Below are 25725 nucleotides of genomic sequence, written 5' to 3' on the forward strand. Positions count from 1 at the left end.
CCTTTCGTGCTTTTTATGGTTGTTGTGACGTTCTAACCTGCTCCCTGACTGGATATCTGTGCAAAAGAGCTTTAGAGCCCATCAGATTCCTCCAGTATAAATACCTATTTTTGATGTGTTATGAAGGACCATGGGCTGAAACGTCGCATATTATATATTTGAAAGGCCGCACGCAGTGTCATTGACAAATGTGTCGAGTTTTGTGTGGAACAAAAAAAGTGGTGGAAAATTCCAGTCTCGCGGCCGGGACAAGTCCACTACACAATCCCTATTGTCATCAACAGCCATGATCTATCCACAGCTGCATAGAGGCCTCCATAACGAAGTTGATTTTGCCTTGGGTTAGATCGCGTAAATTTAAAATGTCATTAAACCCGAAGCGGCCAATTAGTTACTGCTTCAGCACACCCGGTGTGTTGGGAGAGTAAACCCACAACGTTTATGATTCGAGTGATGCGACGTTTCGCTGCTGATTACAGCAACCAGCTCCATTCGGCGAGAATTGTGAAAGAAATCTTCCCGTTTCGGTCTTTAAGGAACATAGTAATGCCGTCAACTCGAATCGTAAATGCCGTTGTGGAGTTACTCTCCAACTCACCAGTGTGCTGAACTCGTAACTAATTGCATACCTGTTAACAGTTTAACCGTATTCTTGTACAGGGAAATTGAGTTTTCAGGTCCGTATGGCGTATAGCCGTTTCAATACGGGCAAATGTCTATTTGTTTGTGTTTCTCCCTTGTGATGGGACTTTGTAGGATGAACGTTGAGATTTATAAGGGCACGGGGTGAACAATAAGGTCTGAATTGGTCCGTAATAAGGTAGGGCACTGATAAGGGGTTGACAGGTATGATGTTGTGGTGGATGTTGTGGTGATTGTAGTGGTGAGTGTACTGGTGGTGAGTGTAGTAATGGTGATTGTCTATTTGTTTGTGTTTTCTCCCTTGTGATGGGACTATGTAGGATGCAGTGCCGGATGAAGCTAGTGCGGGACCTGTAGCATACGTTATAAAGGGGCCCTAAATAAAATAAAAACCACATGAATATTTAAAAAAAATGTACTTGCATAGTAAAGTAATTATATTTTTTCATTTGCTATACAACCAGATAATACGACAAATCGCTAACCTAAACATCCGGTCATTCGTAAAAGTTGAAGGCGGTATAGTACTATAGCAATAGAGCAAGTGCAGAATCACTGAACCGGAATTGATAGCTTGCAAGCATTTAGGGCGGGGGCCCTTGAAAGTGCGTGGCACCTATTCTATGGGTCTTTCGGTAAAGCCACGTAGATAGAAAAATAGTAACAAATTATCACGAAGTTTCGATCGCAACACAAGCAATCGTCTTCAGGCGAAACGTCGTGATATTTGTATTATTTTTCTATCTATGTGGCTTTACCGAAAGACCCACAGAATATGTATTCCTGCAGTCACGAAAGCTTTAAGTCAAGATTTAACCGTAGCATATGTAGCTACTTTTGCTCCTAGGATAATCCGGCACTGGTAGGATGAACTTTTAAATTTATAAGGGCACGGGGTGACCAATGAGGTCTGAATTTGTCTGTAATAAGGTTGGGCACTGATAAGGGGTTGACAGGTATGTGAGTGGATTCATATCAAGGTATGTGAGTGTGTGGATCCACGTATCAAGCAAGCAACAGGATCAGCATGCAAGATCACAGACAGTAGCATGATAAGTAACATCATTGACACCAATTATCAAAATGTAAACATAACAGCTTTTGCTTAGTAACATAATTTTTGTCTATTTGTTTGCGTTTCTCTCTTGCGATGGGACTTTGTTGGGTGAACGTTGAGATTTATAAGGGCACGGGGTGGCCAATAAGGTTCTGAATTGGTCTGTAATAAGGCAGGCACTACTGATAAGGGGTTGTTGGCATCTTGATACAGAAAATTTAGCTGTGACTGTAAATTGATACAGTAAATTTAGATGTGACAGTCCCACCTGATGACGGAGACTTGTGTTGCCTCCGAAACGTCGTGATTTATTTTATGTCTATTAGTATTATTTCTATTATTTTTATTATTTATTTTCATTTTTACCTACGTGACTTTACCGAAAAAAACCTAAGAGTATGTTGACATGTAATTTGGCACGTTCCGTTTACGCCACAAACCTTACTAATTGGCTGTGTCGGGTGGTGGTGGGTTTCACGACACATTCGTACTTACGCGATCTAACCCACCACAACAAACCCTCCACACTCCCCACACACTTTATAATGTTTAATATTTGTCGCTAAAGCCCGCGGCTGCAACTTGCTTAGACTACGGCGTTAAAAGAACGAGAGGGCCTCCTCCTCCTCCATCCTCAGTTTCCGTCTCTCACCGCATCTCCTCCGGCGTCTCGTCCTCCTCGTCGTCGTCCCGCCGCCGTCTGAATTGTTTGGAGGCCGACATCGTGGCCTCTTTGTCGTGCGTACGGATAAATGAAGTCGTAGAAATGTAAACAACAGGTGTACGAGGGAGTTTGCGTGAGCGAGAGATCGGCTGTTGGAGCGGTGCGGCCTACAAGCGCCAACCGCCGAGGTGGCGTCTCAGCCGGCCAAGCCGCTAGCACCACAGGCCCTCGGCACAACGCGTGGCAAAAGTAAGTTAAAAATAAAGATACTGTAGCTGTTAAATATTAAACACAAACAAATCTATAAACAGTAGCGGAACACTGTTGATAAGATGTAACGTGTTAAAATAATAGGATTACGAGTAATGATGTAATAGAGTATTGAAGCCGAGACGGATTAAGCTGCCTTGTCGCTAAGGGCAACGGAAATTAACTCATTAAGTAAACTTTCGTAATCGTTACCGTCCGTGTCACGTATATTCTATCTATATTTGTTATATATTTTGTGTTTAATAGAGGGTGTCAGCGACGTCTTTAACACGGTGACCCACACGAGGGGGCAGATCAAAGAGGTTCCGGTGTTGGCTCCGCCTTACGCTCCGCTAATTATTAAAAATTAAATTTAAATTCTAGCAGCGAGCAAAATAAAATGTAACAAGCCAACATAATGAACTCTCTGACTGTATTGACAACTTTTAGTAGTTAACTTTCTGAGGTAAATCGCCTCTAAATGTAAAGAGTTCTCCGTTAATAACGCCAGTTCCGGCCTAACCCCCTCCCAAGCCTTCCCATCGCCACAAAACAACGCCGAATTGTACCTCACCACAGTATAAACGAGACACTAAACCCCATTAACTTATCGCCGTAGGGGTAATAGTTATACTTCTTTATTTTCAGTTAACTGTATTACATTTTAAGAGTTATTTATGTACATTTTAACAATATTCCGTCTCCTCAGAGCACCCATTGGCTCGTCGTTAAGGCAGTCGTTCAAATCCTAAAGTCGCCACCACCATCATAATCGATCATGATCTATCCACTGCTAAGTTAACAAGGCCTGTCTTCATGTCATCATCAGCATTAGCCACGGTATAGTCATCCCTGGATGAAGGCATCTTGTTATCGCCATGCGTGAAGGAGGTTTGTCTATCATTGTCGGCACGTTAAGTCATCACCTCCATCATTACAATCGTAGAGCTGTCACTACAGTCATCACAATGATTATGATCATCATCACAATAATCTTCATAAGAGTAATCGCCATCATCTTCACCCATTATCGCTGCTGCTATTATCACGCAATTAGCTTCATAGTTACCGCTATTATCACTACAGTCACTGCAAGCATAAACCACCATCACCGCAATCATCACCACCTTCATTAATCATAATCATCACCACCTCCCATCAACTTCACCACCATATGCATCACCACTTTCATCATCACCACTTTCATCATCACCACCATCACCATCATCACCTCCATCAATTTCATCACCATAACCATCACTACCATCATCATCATCACCACCACCACCGTCATCATCACCACCACCACTATCCCTTCGAACAATGTGTCAAGCCTAATCCTCCTTAACACTGAATGTGGTAGACTTATGTCATACTGATGACAATACTATATTCTATCATTTTAAAAAATGTATATATTTTAAAACATTTTTACACGCTTTCTATTAACTCACTCTGTTGTTGTCGTATCCTCAAATCTTGTAACTCAATTTTAACCCATTTCCCAATGTGGTATCAACTGCAAACTTGGTATACTTATGTCATACTGATGACAATACTATATTCTATCATTAAAAATAAAATATCTATTATTTTAAACATTCTTTTTACACGCTTTCTATTAACTCACTCTGTTGTTGTATCCTCAAATCTTGTAACGCATTTTAACCCACTTCCCAATGTGGTATCAACTGCAAACTTGGTATACTTATGGCATACTGATGACACTACTATATTCTATCATAAAAAAAAACATTTTTAATCATTATTTTTTACAAGTTATGTTTCGGCTTGGGTCTAATTGTCCACGCTCAACTGACGTTGGCTGTAATTGACCACGGTCCCTTACGTTATGGCAAGCTTCGGGGCCGCGTGGAGTTCTGCCATTACTAGGAGGGTACATTTCATTAAAGCGTGTTTTTAAAAACTTTTTTATATTACTTATGAGGTACTATCCCTAACCCCAAATGTATGTATGTTGAACTTCTTCCGCACCGTACGTAGCCAACCGTGCTAATCGGATAAACAAACTAAACACAAAAAGCAGTTCTAAAGAAATTCGTTTTCAATCCAAATTATTTAAAAGTGCACAGCTCCAGTGGCTTCTTTATTATATTGGAAGGAAGAGCGTTCCAGACGGCCGCAGAAGCGCATCTGATAGCGCCGCGCGATGCGGTGACCACCGACTTTGTCCGATGGTCGAGCCGAAATCCGCCGCTGCAAGGATGAGCGTAGTTCGCGTGATGGTTTATGCTCCTTCACTAGATCAGCGAGGTATTGTGGTTCATTTGTGGCAAGCAAAAATAGAACCTGACCCAAAAACCGCACTGAGCCCGAGCCCAACCCCTATCTGTAACCCTTGAACCCAAACCAGAATCGGAAACTCGAACCCTATTGCCAAACCGATAAACCTAAGCCCTAAATAAAATCATAAACTGTGACCCCACTGATAATTCTAACCCCTGGCCCTCACTCTAACCCTAAGCCCGAACCCCATACCATAACTTCAACCCAAAACCTGAACCCATAATATTTTCCATAACCCCTTACTCTAAATCTTAACCCCTAACCCGTAAGTATGTATGTTAAACTTCTTTTACACCGTACATAGTCAACCGTGCTAATCGGAGGCACGGGGGAATGGCAACAAACTGAACACAGAAAGCAGTTTTAAATAAATTAGTTTGTCAATCTAAATTATTTAAAAGCGCATAGCTCCAGTGGCTTCCTAATTTCGGAAGGACGAGCGTTCCAGACGGCCGCAGAAGCACATCCAAAAGCGCGCGATGCGGCGACCGTCTTTCTTCGATGGCTAGCCAAAAGCCGCTGCTGCTGCGAGGGTGACCGGAGTCCACGTGGTGGTTTATGTTCCCTGACGAGATCGGCAAGGTAAGAAACCGGACAGATATGGTGCCGAACAACTCGCGGTAACGACCGGGAAACACTCCGGGGGCGCTGTACGGCACAACCGCGGTAACCTACGCGCTCGGTGGCCACAGTTTTGCTCGGTGCACAGCGGTAACCTCGCGTTGCGCGTCTGCGTTTTGCGCGGCGCCCTCCCTGTGTCTTCTCTAGGACCCCTCTAGGGCTGCAGGACCTGGAGGAGGAGAGTGAGAGGCGAGGAGAGGGCATGGCGATGTCCGAGGCGGGCCGCGCCTTCAGCGAGCTGGGCCAACTCCTGGGACTGGACTTCTCCGCGCGCGACCGCACAGACGTGGCGCCCCACACATTCCTCTTCTCGCCAAGGGTCCGGGAAGCGGCGGCGAGGGCCGGCGCAGAGGTCGGTGCACGGAGGGGGGGGGGCGAGGACCAGCGCGTGGTCCGTGGCGAGGCCGAGGTGGGGGCGTATGGTCGAGGGGTAAGGGAGTAAGGAGATGAGGGGGTATTCTGTTCTTGGGCGTGATTGCAAGATGCTTACGAGTCAGATGCCAATGTGAATGTATGGTATATGTGGAACTTATTTGGAAAAGTGCGTAGCCAACCATGCTAATCGGAGGTGCGGGGGGAAAACGACAAACTTAAAACAAAAAGTAGTTATAAAGAAATTAGTTTTCAATCTAAAAGAGCACCACGGTGGCTAGGAGATGTTAACTACCTCACCTGGTATACAGGAGGTTGTGGGTACAATCCCCACCTTGATGCCTGCTGTATATTCGGAGTTCGCTTGTCTCTCTGCCCGTGGTCACATGGATTTTTATCCGGGTCCTCCGGTTTTATCCCACCACATTTATAAACGTGCGTTTAGAGTATATTTGTCTGCTATAGATTTCCACATGATGCTAAGCCTGTAAGTTGAGCTATCACCTGTAGCCAGGTCGCATCTGAAAAAGAGCTACACAGCTCAGTCGGCCTTACCTGGCAAAATAAAATTAGTTTACATAATTAAAATAAAGAAATTAGATTTTAATCCAGAATGTCCTGCTGCTGGCCACAACAAGAGGGCTTCAGCAGAGAGAGAGAGTGTCGTTTTGCTGTTCCTCCTCCTTTGCAGGAGCGCAGAATACAGTGGTTTTACTCCACGGTCTTTCGTTTGGGTTGCATGGCCACAGGAGTACTCGTGTCTGACTCCGCTGCCACGGTCGAATGGCCCCAGACCGCTCTTCCGCTTCAACACATTTTCTCCCTTCTTATGTTTTTTCGGTAAAGTCACGTAGGTAAAACATCAAAATGAATGAAAATAAAATAAAATAAAAAATCACGACGTTTCGGAGGCAACAAAAGTCTCCGTCATCAGGTGGGACCGTCACAGCCAGATTAGCTGCATCAAGTCTCACTTGATGCAGAAACGTCGTGATTTTTTATTTTATTTTATTTTCATTCATTTTGATGTTTTACCTACGTGACTTTACCGAAAAAACCTAAGAAGATGATTCCTTGCAGTCACGAAAGCTTCAAATCTAGACATTTTCTCCCATTTCGAGCAAAGCGTTACAAAATTTGCTGGATTTGAATCGTCACAAATTGGCTGCGTCGCTCTGTCGTCGAGCCCAGGTTGGACTGCCCCGTGAGCTGCTGTTTGGCCACCCCTGGTATAGAGCCTGAGGTTACAGCCAGAGAACATTGGGCATGCGGTAGGGGCTAGAGGGGTAGGGTATATTAATTTCGGGGTATGGGTTACATGGGCACAGGTATGGGGCTTGGGGCATACCTGGATGGTCAGCGGCATGGGGGTACTTATAAGAAGTACGGGGTATTCGGTTCGGGGCACGGGGGTGAGACATTGGGTTTTCAGGTTGTGGCTTGAGAGAATATGCAGTATGGGCATGGAGGTAAGGGATTAGAATCAGAATAACAATTAATATTGGAGGAATCCCATGAGCCATTAAAGCCCCCTTTCACAGATGTCCAGTAAAGGGCAGGGGTCGGCAACCTGCACGGCTCTTCAAGGACCGCTTCGTGACGTTATTTATTCAGGACCACAGTCTCGTGTTCACCACACGGTGCATTGCAGCTCTTGAAATAGTGAGGGGTTTTTTTTCCCCGGGTTAGGGGTATCGTGCATGGCCAAGGTATGTGTGTATGTACGTTTAACTTCTTTTGCACCGTACATAGTCAACCGTGCTAATCGGAGGTGTGGGGGTAGGACAACAAACGAAACACAAATAGCAGTTCTAAAGAAATTAGTTTTTAATGTACTCTAATAGTGTAATAGTGTAAAAGTAGTGTAGTGTAGAGTAGTGCAGTCCAAGCGACTTGGGTGAGTGGGTGGAGATCTTCAGTAGAGAGTAGTTTCCTGTAGCTCTCCGCTACATTTTCACGCCCGTTACTGATGGTCACTCTACGTGCTCCACGTGTTCCGCCTGATGGGAGCTTCTTGTATGTATGTATGTATGCTGAACTTCTTTCGCACTGTACGTAGTCAACCGTGCTAATCGTAGGTGTGGGGTAAGGACAACAAACTAAACACAAAAAGACAGTTTTAAAGAAATGAGTTTTCAATCTAGATGATTTAAAAGTGCGTAGCTCCAGTGGCTTCTTTATTATATTGGAAGGAAGATCGTTCCAGACGGCCGCATAAGCGCATCTGGTAGCGCCGCGCGATGCGGTGACCGTCTTTGTTCGAGGGCAAGCCAAAAGCCGCTGGCTCAGGGCTGTGACGGAGCCATGACAGTGAGCTCCACGTGTGGACGCGTCCGCCTGACCCGGCAGGTGGAGGGTGACGTGACTCGCTGGCTGGAGGAGGCGACACGGAGCCTGCGGCTAGGGGACCCCGTGGGGCTGCGTGCAGCCATCGAGGCCGGGGTCGGGGTCATCAGGGAAGGGGGCCTTGGGGTCGGCGGCCTCGGGACCGGGGCGGCGGGCGCTGGTGACCCCCGGGGCCTCCCGGCGGTGGCCGGGAGGGGGTGGCTCTTCCTGCAGCTGCTGGGCGCTCGCTCCCTGCGAGAGGCGCTGGAGCCCCTGCGGTCATGGCGGTCCGTTCCCCGGCGTCAGCTGGCCTGCTCCGCCTGCCTCCTGGCCGCCTGCTCGCTCTCCCGGCCCGTGGCGCGGCACTTGTGGGGCGGCAGGGAGCGGGTCCTGCGGGCCCTGCTGGAGGTGGTGGGCGAGGGCGGCACGCGGGGAGCGACGGAGGGGAACGAGAAGGCGGCCGACGGGGGAGAAGGGACGAGCGGAGGAGATGGTGGGGGCGTGGAGGGGTTGCTGAATGGAGGTGGAGAGAGCGAAGGAGAGAGCGCGGGAGAGACGGACGAGGAGGGCGACTGGTAGGCATCTGACCGTTTCACCGCCATCCCTCGCACCCGGGTGATCCGATGGAATTATTTAAGAAGTTTGTATTGTTTCTCATTTGTAATTCCCCAAACAAGTGTGCTCATACATTATATACACAAAAACGTTTCCCATCTTCGCGGGTCTGGTTCGACGACGCCTCACGGACGCTGCGAACGTTGTTGCGAACGCTCGTTTGCCTCCGCAGCGACTGGGGCGCGATCGCCGCCTCCATGGCGGCCGAGTGCCTGCTGAACGTATGCGCGGGAGACGCGGCGGCGCCACGGAGCCGTCTCCCTCCTGGCGCCCCCGCCGCTTCCGATGTCCCGTCCGGGCGACGGAAGAAGCCGGACGAGAAGCCGGAAGAGGTGGAAGAGGAGGAGGAGGAGAAGAAGAAGACGGAGGAGGAGCCGGAGCCGCTGGCGCCGTCAGGAGGGGACGAGCGGGTGGCGTGGCTCCTGTCGGCCGGCGCTCTGCCCCACGCCTCATCGGCCCTCGCCTCGGAGCGCCCGGCCCTGCTCATCGCGGCGCTCAAACTCATCCTGCTGGTGCACGACCTGGCGGCGTGGGGCCCCGCCAAGACCCACGGCTCCCCCAGCGCTGCCGGCAGCGACGACGGCCGGCGCCAGCTGGGGCGAACTCAGGCGTCGCTGGAGCGGGCGAGGGAGGCGGTGGCGGCGATGTCGGCAAGGCGCGCCGCCCGGCTGGCGGTGTTGGCGGGGGAGGAGGAGGAGGAGGAGCGCGGGTACCTGCGGCTCTACGTGGAGAACCGCAGCGTGGGACGCCTCGCTGGATTCCTCACGCTGCCCGCGCCGGTGCTCGGGACGCCCGGCGCCGACCTGGGGCTGCGCTACCGCGAGCCGGCGCTGCCGGAGCCGGTATAACTGGGTGTAAATCACTGCAAAAACGCACACGTGTGGAAATGGCACGGCTGTGGTCGCGAGATGTTAACTGCCTCACCTGGTATACAGGCGGTCGTGGGTTCGATCCCGACCCTGACTTCTGTATATTTGGAGTTTGGATGTTCTCTCCGGGTCCTTCGGTGTTTCCGTCCACATCTCGAACTAACATGCGTGTGGAGTATTTGAGCTATCATTTGTGGCCAGGTCACTTTTAAAAAAGTGCTAATAGCTCAAAAAGAGTGGGCTTTACCTGGCAAGGTAAAACATTATATAATTGAGTTTATAGTTTATATCCTGGCCCACGAGCGCTTGCTGATGGGAGCCCCGTCTCTCCGGCTGCTGTGTCCCACCGGGGTGCGTGCGGCCTCCCGTCGACGCGTGCAGGAGGTGGTCTGGTGCGGCCGGGCGTCGTGCGGCTCCCGTGCTGCCAGGCTGCTGCGCTACCGCGTGTGTGGCCGCTGCCGGCTGCTGCGCTACTGCTCCGTGGCGTGCCAGCGGGCCGACTGGCGCGACGCCCACAGGGCTCACTGTGTGGTGCCGCCGCCGTTGCCGGCGCCTTCCGACGGGGCATCGGAGCGGCACCTCCGCGACGGCGGCCTCGAAGGGACGCCGTGAGCGGGGCACGCGCAGGCCGGCAAGACGCCGCTGGGCCCCCATGGACCCGAAGGACCCGGGCGCCAGCCAAGGGCAGGATAGCGTGCCGCGGTGGTGAGATGCTAACTACCTCGCCTGGTATGCAGGAGCTCGTCGGTTGGAGCCCGACCATGATGCCTGTATATTTGGAGTTTGCGTGTCTCTGCCCCCATGATCACCGGTTTTCCCTGCACATTTAGAATCCACACGCGTTCAGAGCATTTGGCCACTATAAATTTCCACGTGATGATGAGCCACTTTGTCAAGCTATCATCGCGCGATAGCAAGCACTGGCGGAGCCAATGGGGCGGGGTGGGGTGGCACCTACCGCCCCCAATGATCCGATCGAAATCCCTAATTTCGATCGGATCATTGGGGTTTATTAGTAATAAATCGGCATTTTGCGACCCCCCCCTGCCACTGTGTAGCATGTTATCACGTGCCAGGGACTCTATGAGATGATAGGACAATAGTCTGAGTCCATAATTGGTAATGAGTAACGGCAAAGCAGTTATAAGTGACTCAGAATTGTGCGCAGTTGCGTAGACAGTACACGATTTCCCTGAAGGCATTCACCTTCAGCGAGCGCGATGCCGATCATACAACGCGGTTCGAATTCGACCCTCGATCGATAGCTGCGCCATCGCCCCCCCCTACCTCAAAATCCTGGCTCCACCATTGATAGCAAGGTCGCTTCTGTGAAAAAGAGCCGTGTAGCTCAGTGGGCAATTACCTGGTAAAAGAAGAGAAATGGTTGAAGTAATTATAATGGGCGCCAGGGCCTTATGCCGACCGCTGGGGGAAGAGGCAGAGCAACGCGGCTGTGGACTTTCATGTCTGTGGGCTCTTGTCAGCCGTCCGCCCTGCCTCGCCGACCTCCCGTGTTACGTGCCTCGTTTCGCGTCTCTCTCGCCCGCGTCAACTCTCCTCCGTCCCGTCGCTCGTGTCACGTGTCCTGTCGCTTTCCGTTTTTTTCCCACGCTCGCCTATCTCGCGTGTCTCGACCCTGTCCTTAGTCATTTGTCTCGCCCGTCCGTCTCTCCGTCCCACCGTAGAGCAAAGATTGGCGCTGTGAGGACTGAAACGGGGCCTGGGCCAGCGGCTTCTGGCCAAGCCGTTGAACAAAGATGGTCGCTGCATCGCGCGGCGCTTTCAGATGCGCTTCTGCGGCCGTTGTGAACGCTCTTCCGATATTCGGATGCCACTGGAGCCATGCACTTTTAAATCATCTAGATTTGCAAACTCACTTCTTAAAAACTGCTTTTTGTGTTTAGTTTGTTGTCTTTCCCCCACACCTCCGATTCGCACGGTTGGCTACGAACGATGCAAAATAAGTTCAACACACATACAAGGAGTCGCCATCTCCACTCTGAACTTGCAGCGTCCGCAAAGAATGTTCCTGCGCACGCCAACGCAGTGGGTGGTCACGAGCCGTTGGATAAAACTCCACGTTCCTATGCCAAGGACTTGGTAAATGACAAGACCACCCGTCTCCACTCTGAACTCGCACCGTCCACAAAGAATGTTCCTGCGCACGCCAATGCAAGTGGGTGGTCACGAGCCGGTGGATGAAACTCCACGTTCCTATGCCAAGGACTCGGTAAACTGACAAGACCACCAATGACTCCTCATCCAGTTGCCATCGGCTCTGTTTTATTTGAAATGAGGACGATGCTCGTTTTACAGACCTCGGTCTAAATTATTTTTTATTGCCTGCTCTGCCTTTTGCTCGTCTCACTCGAGCCGTTGATTAAAGTTTAACTTTTTTACCGTCTCGTTAACCGCTTGTAGTCGCTTGGTATAGATTGAAAACTCACTTCTTCAGAACAGTTTTTTGTGTTTAGTTTGTTGCCCTTTCTCTGTACCTCGATGAGCACGGTTGGCTACGTATGGTGCGAAAGAAGTTCTCCTGTCACGCCGTGTGTTTTCATCACTCGAATTCGATAGGACGCAATGAATATTTTAAAGTGAGAAATGCGAATTGTATAGAACGCGATAGAGTGAATGGAACTACATCGCACTAGTAGAAATAAGCGGTCGTACTGCTGCCTCCGTGTAGCATAACAAAACGCATTGGGATGCTGGATGCTTCAAGATGCTGCCCACACACCTCAGTCTTCGTTCAGCCTGCGTAAGCATCCCACGTGTTATCGCGGACTGTGCTTCACCCTGTATTATTTTTTATAACACGATTTTTCCATAACGCGGTGTTCTTCAGGAACGCAACTACTACCGCGTTATAGGAGAACAGACTACGTACGTACATATTGTCATCGCCGTCGTTGCCCTGTCGGTGAGTGAGAGATTGCCGCTGCGTGGATTGGCACGGAGCGGACGGATCCGGGCGCCAGTGATCGCGCGGCAGAAGACACGCCACAATGGCGCCGACTACGCGCGCAAGAAGGAATCAAAGACGCAAGGCTCCTGAAACCTTGTACCCGGATTGTCCCTCGGGATGGAGCATCTCAATTGAGATGGGGTGGAGGAGGCAGTTTGGGATGTTAACTACCTCGCCTGGTACGCAGGAGGGCATGGGTTTGATCCCGACCCTGATGCCTGTTGTGAATTTTGAGTTTGAATTTTTCTCCCGATCGTCTGATTTTTCCCTCCACGTTTTAAATCAACATCACGCGTTCAGGGTATTTGGCTGCTTCTATAAACTTCCATATGATAATAAGCCACTTCTTTGAGTTGTCATTTGTGGCCAGGTCACTTTCTGAAAAATTATTATATACCTCGTAAGGCCATACCTGGTAAATTACAAATAGTTTCATCGTTTAGTTTTACAACCTAAACATGGTAAAACAACTTGAATTACTTAACAGAAAAATATCACATTTAACAAAAACGCGGTTCCATGAAGAGTCTCCCAACGCTGCTGGTCCTGAGCACGCACAGGGTGTCCCGCTGCCGTGACGTTTCCATCGGCTTGACCCCGTGACCTGACACCGGTAAAGGCGGGCCGGGAAACAAAATGGAGGGAAATGTCAACGGTTTTTCCAAACGGATTTATTGTCGACATTACAAGACACCTACTTGTTCCCTGTATTTTAAAAGCCAAAAGTTGTAGGTTCGTTGTGTGATCGGATGTGTCTGTGAAGCTTTATTGACACGGGGCACAATATTAAACGATACTGAGGGGTTTGACAGTTTGTTTCCAGCGTTCTGATTGGCTGGGGTGGCAGGAGGGGCCTGGGGGTGGGGCTGTCGGGGTGAGGGAAGCCATCTTTCTTCGATGATGACTTTGACGCGTGGTTGCACTGTATATATATTTTTAAATATATATATACAATCGTATCGATGCATACTATCCATTATATGTTTTTTTGGGTTACATCGCGTAAATATTAACGTCGATAAACCTGCAACTACCCGACACAGCCAATTAGTAAGGTTTATTACATAAACAACATGCCAATTCGTTACTAGTATGACGTTTCACCATTAATTACAACTTGCATCATCAGGCAGCAGCCAGAAAGTAATTACAACTAGCATCATCAGGCCACAGCCACAACATCAGGCGACAGCCATAAACCTGGCTGATGCTGGTTGTAATTACTGGCGAAACGTCGTACTCGAATTTTAATTGTGGGTTTACTCTCCAACACACCGGTGTGTTGAACTAGTAACTAATTGGCACGTTCTGTTTACGTGACAACCCTTACTAATTGGCTGTGTCGGGTGGTGGCAGGTTTAATGGCATTTATATGTACACGATCTAACCCATAAAACCTCTTGTGGATCATATTGGTCATGAAAGCCTACTACGTATTAAAATAAATGCGTACTGTTTAAATTCCACGAGTGTGTGTGCGCGTATACAGTAAGTCCTCATCTAACGTGATCAATGCATTCTTGAAAAGTGCGCGTTAAGTGAAAAATGCGTAAAGCAAAAAACAGTTTCCTCATAAATGATGTAACAATAACGTTGGAGACACGATGTGCTGCTACTACTACGCCCACCACACAGTGAGATGGCGGGACACTACTGAGGGCACCCCGCCGCGTTAATGTATCACTCCGCTCAGCTGCGCGGCTCAAGAAAGTAGTTTGTCGTTGACCGCTCAGAAATTAACGTCATAACGGTGCGAATTCTGCGTTGCGTGAAAAGTGTTCCCGAATGGAAGAACCGCTTTATAGCGGAAACGCGTTTTAGTGTGAAAACACCGCGCGTTAAGCGAGGACTTAGCGTATAGTGTATATCACTCGCGTGTGTGTATATTTCAATGTGGGGTGGGACAATGTTCCTGTTTGTCCAGTTCAAGTGTCGTTCTGTTGAACCAGGTGATAAGTCAAGAGGCCAGGAGGATGAGTCTCATTTCCCAGAGTGCCCTGGGATATTATTTGGCCGGTAGGGGGAGGGGCGGGGCAATGATTGCTGCGTGCGATCCCAATTCGAGTAACTTGCGGTGTCATTTTTCTAATTTGGCAAATTTGGACCGCAACGCCCGGCACGCACAGTGGGGCCTGCTCTTGCGAATGACATCACGGGATCTTTAAACATCCACCGGGAGACAGGAGACGGCGTTTAGCCGTACATTACTTTGGTCAAAACGTACACCGCAGCAGTGATAACCAGGGCGGCCGCTGTATTCGAACCGCCAACATCTAGAAGCGGCGAATGCGCACCGCTGCTGGGGTTTCCGCGTCATGGGGGCGGCTGGTCGCCGTGTGACTGCACGAAGTTCCCGCTGTTCACTTCGCTGCGGTCAGCTGCAGGTGCTGCTGCTGCTGCTACGAGTTGTCGTCCCGAAGGTGCGACCCGGTACAGTCCTCGAATCGGCGGAGTCAGCGTGTGTATCCGGTGCCGAGGTCTGGCGGTGGCAACGTGTGTTGAGCCCTGCATGCGGTGGGACTGCATGGTTTATGATGACAGACCGAGGCTGAACGAGGTCATGTCCGAGTTTGGGTCTGCAGTGGAAATGGGGGCAGCGCTAATCGCTGCTTCTGCTGCTGTCACAGTGGCTATTCCTGCTGTGAAGATGTGGATGCTGATGCCACGCGGCCTCGCGTCCGTGATTTTTATGCGCGGGTGGATATCCGACCGGTGCCCCTCGTTAACGATGGCCAAAACAAAATGCTCAGCCGTCGTTGGGCGAGTGCCGTACACGGGAGGCCACGTGTCCTCCGCTCCGTGTTCCGTGCAGCGTGGCCCATGCCACGTTATTGCGTCTTCGATCTCGTGCACGCGTGTCCCACCCCTTGTTCCTTCCAGCGTGCTCCAGGTCGCGTTGGTTGGTTTATGTTCCTACTCTTTGGTTCTTTCGGTAAAGTCACGTGGATAGAAAAAAAACATTTCATAGATCGCGACGTTTCGATAGCGACACAAGCCATCGTCTTCAGGTGAAGCAATACAGCAGGCGGACTGCTGAGGCAGGAGGAAATGTTGCGAGAGAGCTACCGCAACCAGAGGTTATACACGGGTTTATTTTCTACCCACGTGACTTTACCGAAAGAACCAAAGAGTATGAATCCCTGCAGTCATGAAAGCTTCGAATCAAGCTCCACTCTGTTCCGTCACGCCTGACCCCCATGCCGCGGTGTCTTCCACAGAGCACTCGTTGCTCTGCCCCCGTGTTCCACGATGCAACATGAACGCCGCTTATCCTGTATTATTGTGAATTGCTTGTGACGACATCAATGTTTCAAACCAGGTCACTGTCCCCTCCCCCAATCCTGGAGTGGTCTGCATGTGGGGGTGCCCCCCAACCCCCCAGGGAGCGATGGAGCGGTCTGCGTGTGGGAGTCGGCGCCCCCCCCCCCTCAGGGAGCGATGGAGTAGTCGGCGACGAGGAAGCTGATGTGCGACGTGCTGGGCTCGCGGAACGCCAGGGCGATGGCGCGCGCGGCGTCGTGGTGCTGTAGCCCACGCAGGCTCGTGCCGTCCACCTCCAGCAGCAGCTGGCCCACGCGCAGCAGACCGCTCGCGTGCGCCGATCCGCCCTCCTGGTTGCGCGCGACGGGGTGGGGGGTGTCACGGGGTCAGATCAGGCCACGGGGACATGGGGTTAAATGGGGGCACACGCGGGGTCGTGGCGTGACGAGGTCACGGTGTGAGCGAGTGAGAGAGTGAGCGAGAGAGTGAGCGAGAGAGTGAGCGAGAGGTGGGGGTTTACATAAAGCAAAGTTATTTAAAAAAAAAGAAATTACGAAATGATGAACGAAGCAAAGTGCCAAATACACCGAGCATCTTCTTGTTTCCACTGATCGTAAAAAAAAGAGCGGTCTCCCTCTCGCCTGCACGGTGACGATGCGAGGCAGCGGCTGGCGGGTGTGGGCACCGCCCTCGATGGCGATGCCCAGCGTGGGGGCGCACTTGGGCACGCGGACGCGGCGCGTTGTCCCGTCCCTCATGCCAGGCTGGGGCACGCGTGGACATGCGTGAGAACACGGGGACACGCAGGGGCACACGGGGACATGTGAGAACACAAAGACGCGGGGACACGCATGAGAACATGGAGACACGCGCGAGAACACGGCAGAGACACAGACACGGAGACGCGGGGAGAGGGGGGGGACACGTAGGGATACACGGACACGGAGCGACACGGGGATACACAGGGACACGGGGGGGGGGGGGGGATACAGGTACACGTGGGGACACGGAGTACATGGGGGAGACACACGGGGACACGGAGTGTGTGCACACTCGTACACCTACGTACAAATTCAAAAGCGCATTTTTAAATGGTTGTACGACGAGGTGATGATGATGGTCCATGACGACGAAGACGATGATATTCATAAAGGTTTTTGGGTTAGATCACGTAAGTATGTGTCGATACCCCCCCCTTCACTTCTGATCTTTGCACCTGATTGGCTTCAGTGATTTTGGGTTAAGTTATTAAGTAATACAGATGTAGTGACATCGGGGATGTCACTGTAGGGTGCCGGCCCGGGATGGCCGTGGCGTGTGATGTTCTTACGTCGCGGACATCACTGGGTGGGTTGCTGTGTGAGGCCAGCTTCAGCGTAGTACGGCGTGCGATGCACCGTCATCGCGTACACCCCGTAGATGGGTGTAGTACCAGCCATAGCAGAGCTTGGTGAGCGCTGGGATAACGCGGGCACCACACATAGCATGCGGCACGGCTCCCACAACGGGGAGCGGGAGAGTATCAGCCCAGGGACAGGGTTGCCCTGGGCCGTGGCACTCTGGTTGACGTGATCTGGAGTGTCCACAGAGAAGGCCGCAGGTAAGGGGGTGATCACGTGTCCAGGGAGAGCTCTTGAGGGGGATTGAGAGGGAGCTGGAACGCTCGAGAAGGTGGGCGGGGCCGAGGGCGGAGCCAGCCCCAACCCGGGAGGATAAAAGGTGGGTCCCTGAGAGGGACCGCGGTCGCTTCGTTCTACAAGCTGGAAGCTCCACGTCTACAAGCTGGAAGCTCCACGTCTACAAGCTGGAAAGCCCACGTCTACAAGCTGGAAGCTCCACGTCTACAAGCTGGAAAGCCCACGTCTACAATCTGGAAGCTCCACGTCTACAAGCTGGAAAGCCCACGTCTACAAGCTGGAAGCTCTACGTCTACAAGCTGGAAGCTCCACGTCTACAAGCTGGAAGCTCCACGTCTACAAGCTGGAAGCTCCACGTCTACAAGCTGGAAGCTCTACGTCTACAAGCTGGAAGCTCTACGTCTACAAGCTGGAAGCTCACCGTCTACAAGCTGGAAGCTCCACGTCTACAAGCTGGAAGCTCCACGTCTACAAGCTGGAAGCTCACCGTCTACAAGCTGGAAGCTCCACGTCTACAAGCTGGAAGCTCTATGTCTACAAGCTGGAAGCTCACCGTCTACAAGCTGGAAGCTCCACGTCTACAAGCTGGAAGCTCCACGTCTACAAGCTGGAAGCTCCACGTCTACAAGCTGGAAGCTCCACGTCTACAAGCTGGAAGCTCCACGTCTACAAGCTGGAAGCTCCACGTCTACAAGCTGGAAGCTCCACGTCTACAAGCTGGAAGCTCCATGTCTACAAGCTGGAAGCTCACCGTCTACAAGCTGGAAGCTCCACGTCTACAAGCTGGAAGCTCCACGTCTACAAGCTGGAAGCTCCACGTCTACAAGCTGGAAGCTCCACGTCTACAAGCTGGAAGCTCACCGTCTACAAGCTGGAAGCTCCACGTCTACAAGCTGGAAGCTCACCGTCTACAAGCTGGAAGCTCACCGTCTACAAGCTGGAAGCTCCACGTCTACAAGCTGGAAGCTCCACGTCTACAAGCTGGAAGCTCACCGTCTACAAGCTGGAAGCTCTACGTCCTACGAGGCATCAACACTTAGCCGGGGACCCGAGTGAGGGTCCGACCCTTCGTAGCTGTAACCCCTATGTAACGTATAGTTAGCTGGGTGGTCACCACCCCTGGTAAAGGGGCAGTTACCCCTTTGTATATACGTGTTACAATAAATGTGTTGCCTCTGAAGAATAACGTCTGCGACTCAGTTGGACTCACTACACATATTACAATTCCTTATAGAGGAAACATACTAATTAACTGATTACTAATCTATTATATAATTACAATACCCCCCTCTCCGTCTCTGATCTCTGATCTCTGCACCTGGTTGGGTTCCGTGAATGGGTTCAGTTATTAAGTAATACATATTACAATTGCAATTCCTTATAGAGGAAACATACGAATTAACTGATTACTAATCTATTATATAATTACAATACCCCCCCCTCTGCCTCTGATCTCTACACCTGATTGGATTCAGGTGATGACGTCGTCCTACTGCTTTATTTAAGACCGGAAGTAGGTGGATGGCTTCACTCTTCTGGCAAATCGCCCGACGATGCTGGATGATGTAATTACCAGCGAAACGTCACGGTACTGAAATTGTAAATGTTGTGGATTTACTCTCCAACACACCGGTGGGCTGAAGTAGTACATTACACTATACACCACACTACTATACACTACCCTATACACTACACTAATATACACTACCCTATACACTACACTACCCGATACACTACATTACTATACACTACACTATGCACTACATTATACACTACACTATACACTACACTACTATACACGACACTACTATACACTACACTACTATACACTACACTAGACACTACACTATACACTACATTACACACTACACTATACACTACACTACTATACACTACATTATACACTACACTACTATACACTACACTACTATACACTACACTATACACTACACTACTATACACTACACTATACACTACACTACTATACACTACACTACTATACACTACACTACTATACACTACATTACTATACACTACACTATGCACTACATTATACACTACACTATACACTACACTACTATACACTACACTACTATACACTACACTATACACTACACTACTATACACTACACTACTATACACTACACTACTATACACTACATTACTATACACTACACTATGCACTACATTATACACTACACTATACACTACACTAGACACTACACTATACACTACATTACACACTACACTATACACTACACTACTATACACTACACTATACACTACACTACTATACACTACACTATACACTACACTACTATACACTACACTACTATACACTACACTATACACTACACTACTATACACTATACTAGTAACTATTTGGCGTTTTGCTTACCTGACAAATCCCTTACTGATTGGCTGTGTCAGGTAGGAGGGGTTCGAGACATTTATACTTACGCGATTTCACCCAAAAACCTTTATTATGAATAATATTGGTCGCGAAAGCCCACGTGTTAAACTAACGATGATGATGAACGTTTGCCGAACGTGGCCTCTCCCTGTGCGCTCCTCACCGGCCTTGTGGGCCCACCGCTGTCCCCGCCACTCTCGTGGGCCCCTTGGGCCCCGTTCCGCGTGGCCTCGGACCCCGCTGCCCCCACCAGGGTCCGGGCAGGCTCAGTGGAGAGCGGTAGTGGGTCTGGGGGTGGGGGCAGAGAGATCGTGTACACGTTCACAACAACATCTATAGCAACATCTACAACACCCACAACATCAACTTCAATTACGTCCACAGCATCAGCAGCAACATTCACAACATCCACAATACTGGCGAGACAAGGCCACATAATCAGTGTCAAGGACAATCGTACATGTCAAACCCTAGCCAGTGCCTCCCTTATTAAAGACCAATTCAGACCTTATTGGTCACCCCGTGCCCCTTACAAAGCTCAACGTTCATCCCACAAAGTCCCATCACAAGGGAGAAACACAAACAAATTGAAAATCATTTGTGTTGCCCGTATTGAAACGACTGTACGCCATATGAACCTGAAAACTCAATTTCCCGGTACAAGAATACGGGGTAAACCGCATGGGTTGACAGCTATGGACAATGCGTCCATTATTATTAAAGCACGTTTGTTCGCATGTTTGATCGTTTAATGCAGACTCGATGTCCGAACATCTTAACACCTCCTGTATTCGTTCCCAGAAAGGGTAGAAGCCTGTTAATTTTCCATCATTGTGTGAACCCCTGAAAAACTTTAAGGTTGCACTCATTGCACACACAAAGCGCTTGCCACAAATGAGCCACAACACCTCGCCGCAGATCTCGTCAAGGAGCTTGAACCATCATCACGCGACACTCCGGTCACCCTCGTAGCAGCAGCAGCAGCTTTTGGCTTACCGTCGAACACAGACGGTGGTCACCGCATCGCGTGGCGTTTTCAGATGCGCTTCTGCTCCCGTCTTGAATGCTCTCCCTTCCGATTTTAGAAAGCCACTTGAGCTATATGCTTTTAAATCATCGAGATTGACAAACGTATTTCTATAGAACTGCTTTTTGTGTTTAGTTTGTTGTCCTTCCCCCGCACCTCTGATTAGCGTGGTTGTCGATGTACAATGCGAAAGAAGTAACATCCATATACAAGAACAAAGATACCGCATATAGCCTATAACAGGATGTTTGGGCAAGTACTGGTAGCGAGTAGCACCTATGAAGGCCAGCATGGCACATGAGGGAGGGGGTGGCCAGCACCGTATACATACAACAACCGCTATTCGCCACTAAGTGGCGGTGATGTCACCACGTCGCTTGTGCCAGGCTAGGTGCACGTTAAGGCCACGTGAAGTGTCGAACACCTGCTGGCTGGTGGTCACGGGGCAGACCCAGGTGCCATGGGTCGACTGACTGAGATGACTGGCCGATGCACCACCTGTGCCCCCTACTGTGCCACATACACGGATACACACAGAACCGTGCCCACACAACACAATGCACCCGGGGATTACAAGGAGGGGAGATCTCTGGGGACTGATCTCATGGGGTTGGGTGTTGTCCAATAGGGGCCCAACGGGATCCTATAGGGGGTCCCATTGGGGGTTCCAGGGGATCTCTATTGCGTCTGGAGGCACCCCTCCCCCTCGCCGGCCTGCCCGGCCCGCACCTCGGCTGCGTGGCAGTGCCGTCGCTTCGTTGACGTCCGGCTCCGCGTTGGGGCGGTGAACCTCCACCGTCACGAAGCGCACGTTCCTCCGCTCCTCCCTCCCCGCCACCGCCACGCCGGGCGTTGTGGAACCCTTGAGCCCAGCGGGCCCCACCGGGCTCCGGCTCCCCGGCTCCCCCGGGCCCGCGGGCGGCAGGGAGCCGGTGCCGTGCGGCGGCACGGTGGGTGAGGTGGCCCTGGGCAGGACAAGCGTCCGCGGGCGAGCCGCCCCTCCGTTGGGCGCCTTCCCCGAGCGCCGGGACGACGGCGATGCCGGCGGCGACGACGAGGAGGAGGACGACGAGGAGGGCGACGAGGAAGAGGAGCGGCGGCGGAGGGGCGACCCGCGGCCGCGTGACGCGCTCGAGTAGCCCGGGTCGGATGGTCGCGCCGACGACGGCGACGATGACGCCGCGGCCACCGCCATGGCGAGGGGGATGACCGAGGAGGCCCCCGAGGAGGACACGGAGCCCCCCGGGACCGAGCCCCTCTTTGCCAGCGACGAGGCGACCGAAGACGGCGACGATGACAACGCGACGGACGCCACGTCCACCGGGAAGGGCACGGGCGGGCGCCGGCCGGCGTGGGCCAGCAGCTCGGCCCCTCCTCCGGCCCCTCCCCCCCCTCCGGCCCAGCCGGCCCCGCCATGCCGGGACAGGGAGGCCTCCAGGATCTTGCGCAGTCCGGCGACGCCTGGGGCCCGGGGGCCCTCCGCCTCGGGCCCCTCCCTCTCCTCGTCGACCAAGAGATTGGGCTCCGGTGTTGGACCCTCCCTCCTCGGGGGCCTCGTCTCCTCTCGATGCTCGCCGTGGTGGCCGTTCTTGTTGACGTTGTTGTTGACGTCACCGTCGTTGTTGTGGGTTGAGCGCCGCCGCTCTTGAGACTGAGCCCTGGATGGCGGCCGACTCCCAGAAGCCCCTGGGGCTGACAGGGGCGGTGGAGGAGGAGGGGTGGCGACACAGGTGCAGCAAGGCATGCTGGGAGGAGCAGGGTCCATAGAATAAAAATCTTCCTGCTGATGCTGATGGTGCTGGTGGTGGTGCTGCTCCTGCTGGTGCTGCTGCTGGTGCTGCTGGTGACGTGGTGATGATGGGGATGGGGGCGGTGGGTGGAGGTATGGAGGCCGCTCTGAAAGCACAGGCTGCACGACAAGAAGGATGGCATCGACACAGCGACATTACTACTATAATGAGCCAAGAATGTCTGTTTGTGTGCAACACGCGTGACGTCACTCCACATGCCGCACCCCCCCCCCCCCCCCCATAATGAATATTCATGAGCAGGTGGATTTTTACACTCACGCAGAAGGTCGAGCGGAAATATTCCCTTTAAGTTTGACGTTTCTTTATTGAAAGTGAATATAATTAATACTTCTACGCAGCAACAAATTGGATTTGGTGTCTTTATTTATTCTTCAGCACTTCAGGCAAAAGTTAAGTCTAATTTATGCTTCTACATTCTGGTAAAATAGACATTTCTCGGTGATTGTCCAGATATTCTATCGAATTCCAGTTTATTTCAACCCCAGCAACCGAAAGCAGAAGAGAATAAAGTATCAGAGCAGTGAATTTGAACAAATTGAAGGTTAGTTATATACAGTGCTACAGTGACATGAAGTGAGGTGTTTTATGACGCAGTTTTGTGCAAGAATCACTGCCATGGATACAGTGCTACAGTGAACTGCAGTGAAGTGTTTTATGACTTCGTTTTGTGCCAGATTCACTGCCATTAATACAGTGCTGCAGTGAAATTCAGTGAAGTGTTTGATGACATAATTTTGTGCAAGATTCACTGCCATTAAATTTACACAAGATACAATTACACTAAAAAATGTCGTAAATATTACAGCTTCCGTCCTAGGACGGCAAACAAGCTAGTCAAAATATATCTACCTTGAACAACATAACAGCTCCAACAACGTTGAACATTAACAACAATTTCCATTCGTGGTATCACGTGGTGTCAGCTGGTGTCACGTGGCTTCACGTGTGTCACGTCGTGTTACTTAGTATCACGTGGTGTCACGTGGTGTCGCCTGGTGTGACACAGTGTCACGTGGTATTACATGGGGTCAGTTGGTGTCACGTGGTGTCACCCGGTGTCACGTGGTGTCACGTGGTACCACGCGATACCGAAGCGGTGTCATGTGGCGTCACGTGCTGTCGCATGGTACCAGGTAGGGGTCACACATACTGTCACGTGGTGTCACACAGTCCCACGTGCTCACACGTGGCCCCACGCGGGACCCACGCGGGGCCTCACCGTGTCCACGTCGTCCTGTGTCCTCGGGTCCCAGTCCAGGTTCGTCTCCGGGACGAGGTCTCCCACCTCCTCCGCCTCTTCCTCCATGAGAGAGGGGGCCGCCCCAGCCTGCAGGCAACCCGCGCAGCGTCAACGCAGCAGCGTTGGGGGATAAAAGAGGGGGGGGGGGCAGCCTACTAACCCTCCCCCACCCCCCAAGACCCCCCCTCATCCCACCATTCTAAAATCTCGTTTTTCTGTGGGCGGATTGCATCGTTGTGTGTTGAATAGAACTAGGGACCCGTCTTCTTGGTTCTTTCGGTAAAGTCACGTAGAAGGGAAGTAATAAAATAATAAGAATAAAACATAATAAAATAATTCTCACGACGTTTCGGCCACAACGCAAGCAGCCGAAACGTCGTAAGAATTATTTTATTCTATTTTATTTTTATTATTTTATTACTTCCCTTCTACGTGACTTTACCGAAAGAACCAAGAAGATGAATCCCTGCACTCACGAAAGCTTTCAATCGAAACTAGGGACCCATTTCTGATAGAGAGGGACCTTCCCCATAACATTGGGCAATGTACCAGCATTGCTTCAAGCGTGCCTGGCTGCTGATGATGGGACTCTGAATGGCGAAACAGGCCCTTGCCCACATCGGCCAGTTCACCAGCATTGGTTCAAGTAAACTGAAACTCAACTAAACAATTTTGTTATTTTGTCAGTTAAGGCCCACTGAGCCATGTTGCTCTTTTTCAGAAGCCACGTGGCCACACATGACAGCCCAACGAAGTGGCTTATTACGTGGAAATTTCTAGCAGCCAAATACTCTAAACGCGCATTGATTCTAAACGTGGAGGGGAAAATCGGAGGACCCGGAGAAAAATCCACGCGACCACGGGGAGAGCGACAAGGGAACGCCAAGTATAGGGTCAGGATCAAATCCATGGCCTTCTCAATACTAAGCGAGGTAGTTAACATCTCACCACCATGGCGCCCCATCAGAAGCAGAGTTAAGTGAGACTGACTCTGCTGCTGATGAGACATTGAATGTCGAAGACAAAGATACCCCGGTATCGCCGTGGTCCCCTCAATGGGTGCTCGCTAACAGCACTTGCCCCAGCGGTCTGTTAAAGGCTGCATGGGGGATCTTTGTGTTTGAGCTGTGGGGAAAGCTGTGCTATGAACCCGGTGAGTTTTGATTTTCGTTCATGGCCATCAATACTAGTGACGAAGATCTGAACCGGCCCATTTTTACCGGTGCCAATTTGACCTGTTTTAATTTTACCCAAACCATTTTTTCCTGTCCCATTTTCCCCCGTGCTTTTTATACCTGTGACAATTTTGCCTGTGCCATTCTTACGTGTGCCATTTTTTCCTTTGCTTTTTATACCTGTGACAATTTTACCTGTGCCATTTTTAAGCGTGCCATTTTACCTGTGCCATTTTTATCTGTGCCATTTTTATGCCATTTTTACCTGTGCCAATTTACCTGTGCCATTTTTCCCGTGCCATTTTTCCTGTGCCATTTTTACCCGTGCCAGTTTTTTTTCTGTGCTTTTCCTTACCCGTGCCAAATTTTCCTGTGCCATTTTTATTTTACCTGTGCCATTTTTTTCCTGTGCTTGTTTTACCTGTGCCAATTTTTCCTGTGCCCATTCTTGCCTAAGATCGGGTTTCACCAG

At 50.8% G+C, this 25725-nt stretch overlaps 3 protein-coding genes across 6 annotated transcripts in view; 1 reads left to right on the forward strand and 2 right to left on the reverse strand.

Moving 5' to 3' along the window:
- Positions 1-3634, reverse strand: part of C61H9orf78 (chromosome 61 C9orf78 homolog) — a 17615-nt gene extending 13981 nt beyond the window's left edge. The window contains exon 1 of the mRNA XM_078619167.1: positions 2352-3634. Coding sequence (XP_078475293.1) covers positions 2352-2422 — 71 coding nt within the window. The 5' untranslated portion in view covers positions 2423-3634. The remainder of the gene's footprint in view (positions 1-2351) is intronic.
- On the forward strand, positions 1485-13500 carry LOC144736601 (uncharacterized). 4 transcript variants are annotated; one of them, XR_013588782.1, is made up of 6 exons: positions 1485-2612; positions 5688-5892; positions 8262-8812; positions 9025-9694; positions 10103-10426; positions 11407-13500. XR_013588782.1 is itself a non-coding variant. In XM_078619166.1 (5 exons), exons 2-5 carry the CDS (start codon positions 5743-5745, stop codon positions 10331-10333), a joined length of 1602 nt encoding a protein of 533 aa, XP_078475292.1. In that variant the 5' UTR covers positions 2903-3503; positions 5688-5742; the 3' UTR covers positions 10334-13500. The 4 variants fall into 4 exon arrangements, 1 of the variants encoding a protein (XP_078475292.1); XR_013588781.1 differs by lacking the exon at positions 1485-2612 and adding an exon at positions 2903-3503 and having other exon boundaries at positions 10103-10450; XR_013588779.1 differs by lacking the exon at positions 1485-2612 and adding an exon at positions 2903-3503.
- WHRN (whirlin) overlaps positions 13345-25725 on the reverse strand; it is a 29220-nt gene continuing 16839 nt past the window's right edge. The window contains exons 9-13 of the mRNA XM_078619099.1: positions 24058-24165; positions 21757-22936; positions 20164-20288; positions 16592-16924; positions 13345-16300 (exon numbers count right to left, since the gene is read on the reverse strand). Coding sequence (XP_078475225.1) covers positions 16118-16300; positions 16592-16924; positions 20164-20288; positions 21757-22936; positions 24058-24165 — 1929 coding nt within the window. The 3' untranslated portion in view covers positions 13345-16117. The remainder of the gene's footprint in view (positions 16301-16591; positions 16925-20163; positions 20289-21756; positions 22937-24057; positions 24166-25725) is intronic.

The sequence above is a fragment of the Lampetra planeri genome, chromosome 61 (assembly GCF_965212315.1).
Source record: "Lampetra planeri chromosome 61, kcLamPlan1.2.h2, whole genome shotgun sequence".
Taxonomy (NCBI): Eukaryota; Metazoa; Chordata; class Hyperoartia; order Petromyzontiformes; family Petromyzontidae; genus Lampetra; species Lampetra planeri.

What these genes read in the sequence shown, in the direction of transcription:
- LOC144736601 (XM_078619166.1), top strand. Translation starts at nt 5,743, where the DNA reads ATGGCGATGTCCGAGGCGGGCCGCGCCTTCAGCGAGCTGGGCCAACTC. An exon ending in CGGCGAGGGCCGGCGCAGAG is followed by an intron (nt 5,893 to 8,261) that starts GTCGGTGCACGG and finishes CTGACCCGGCAG; the next exon opens with GTGGAGGGTGACGTGACTCG. An exon ending in ACGGACGAGGAGGGCGACTG is followed by an intron (nt 8,813 to 9,024) that starts GTAGGCATCTGA and finishes TTGCCTCCGCAG; the next exon opens with CGACTGGGGCGCGATCGCCG.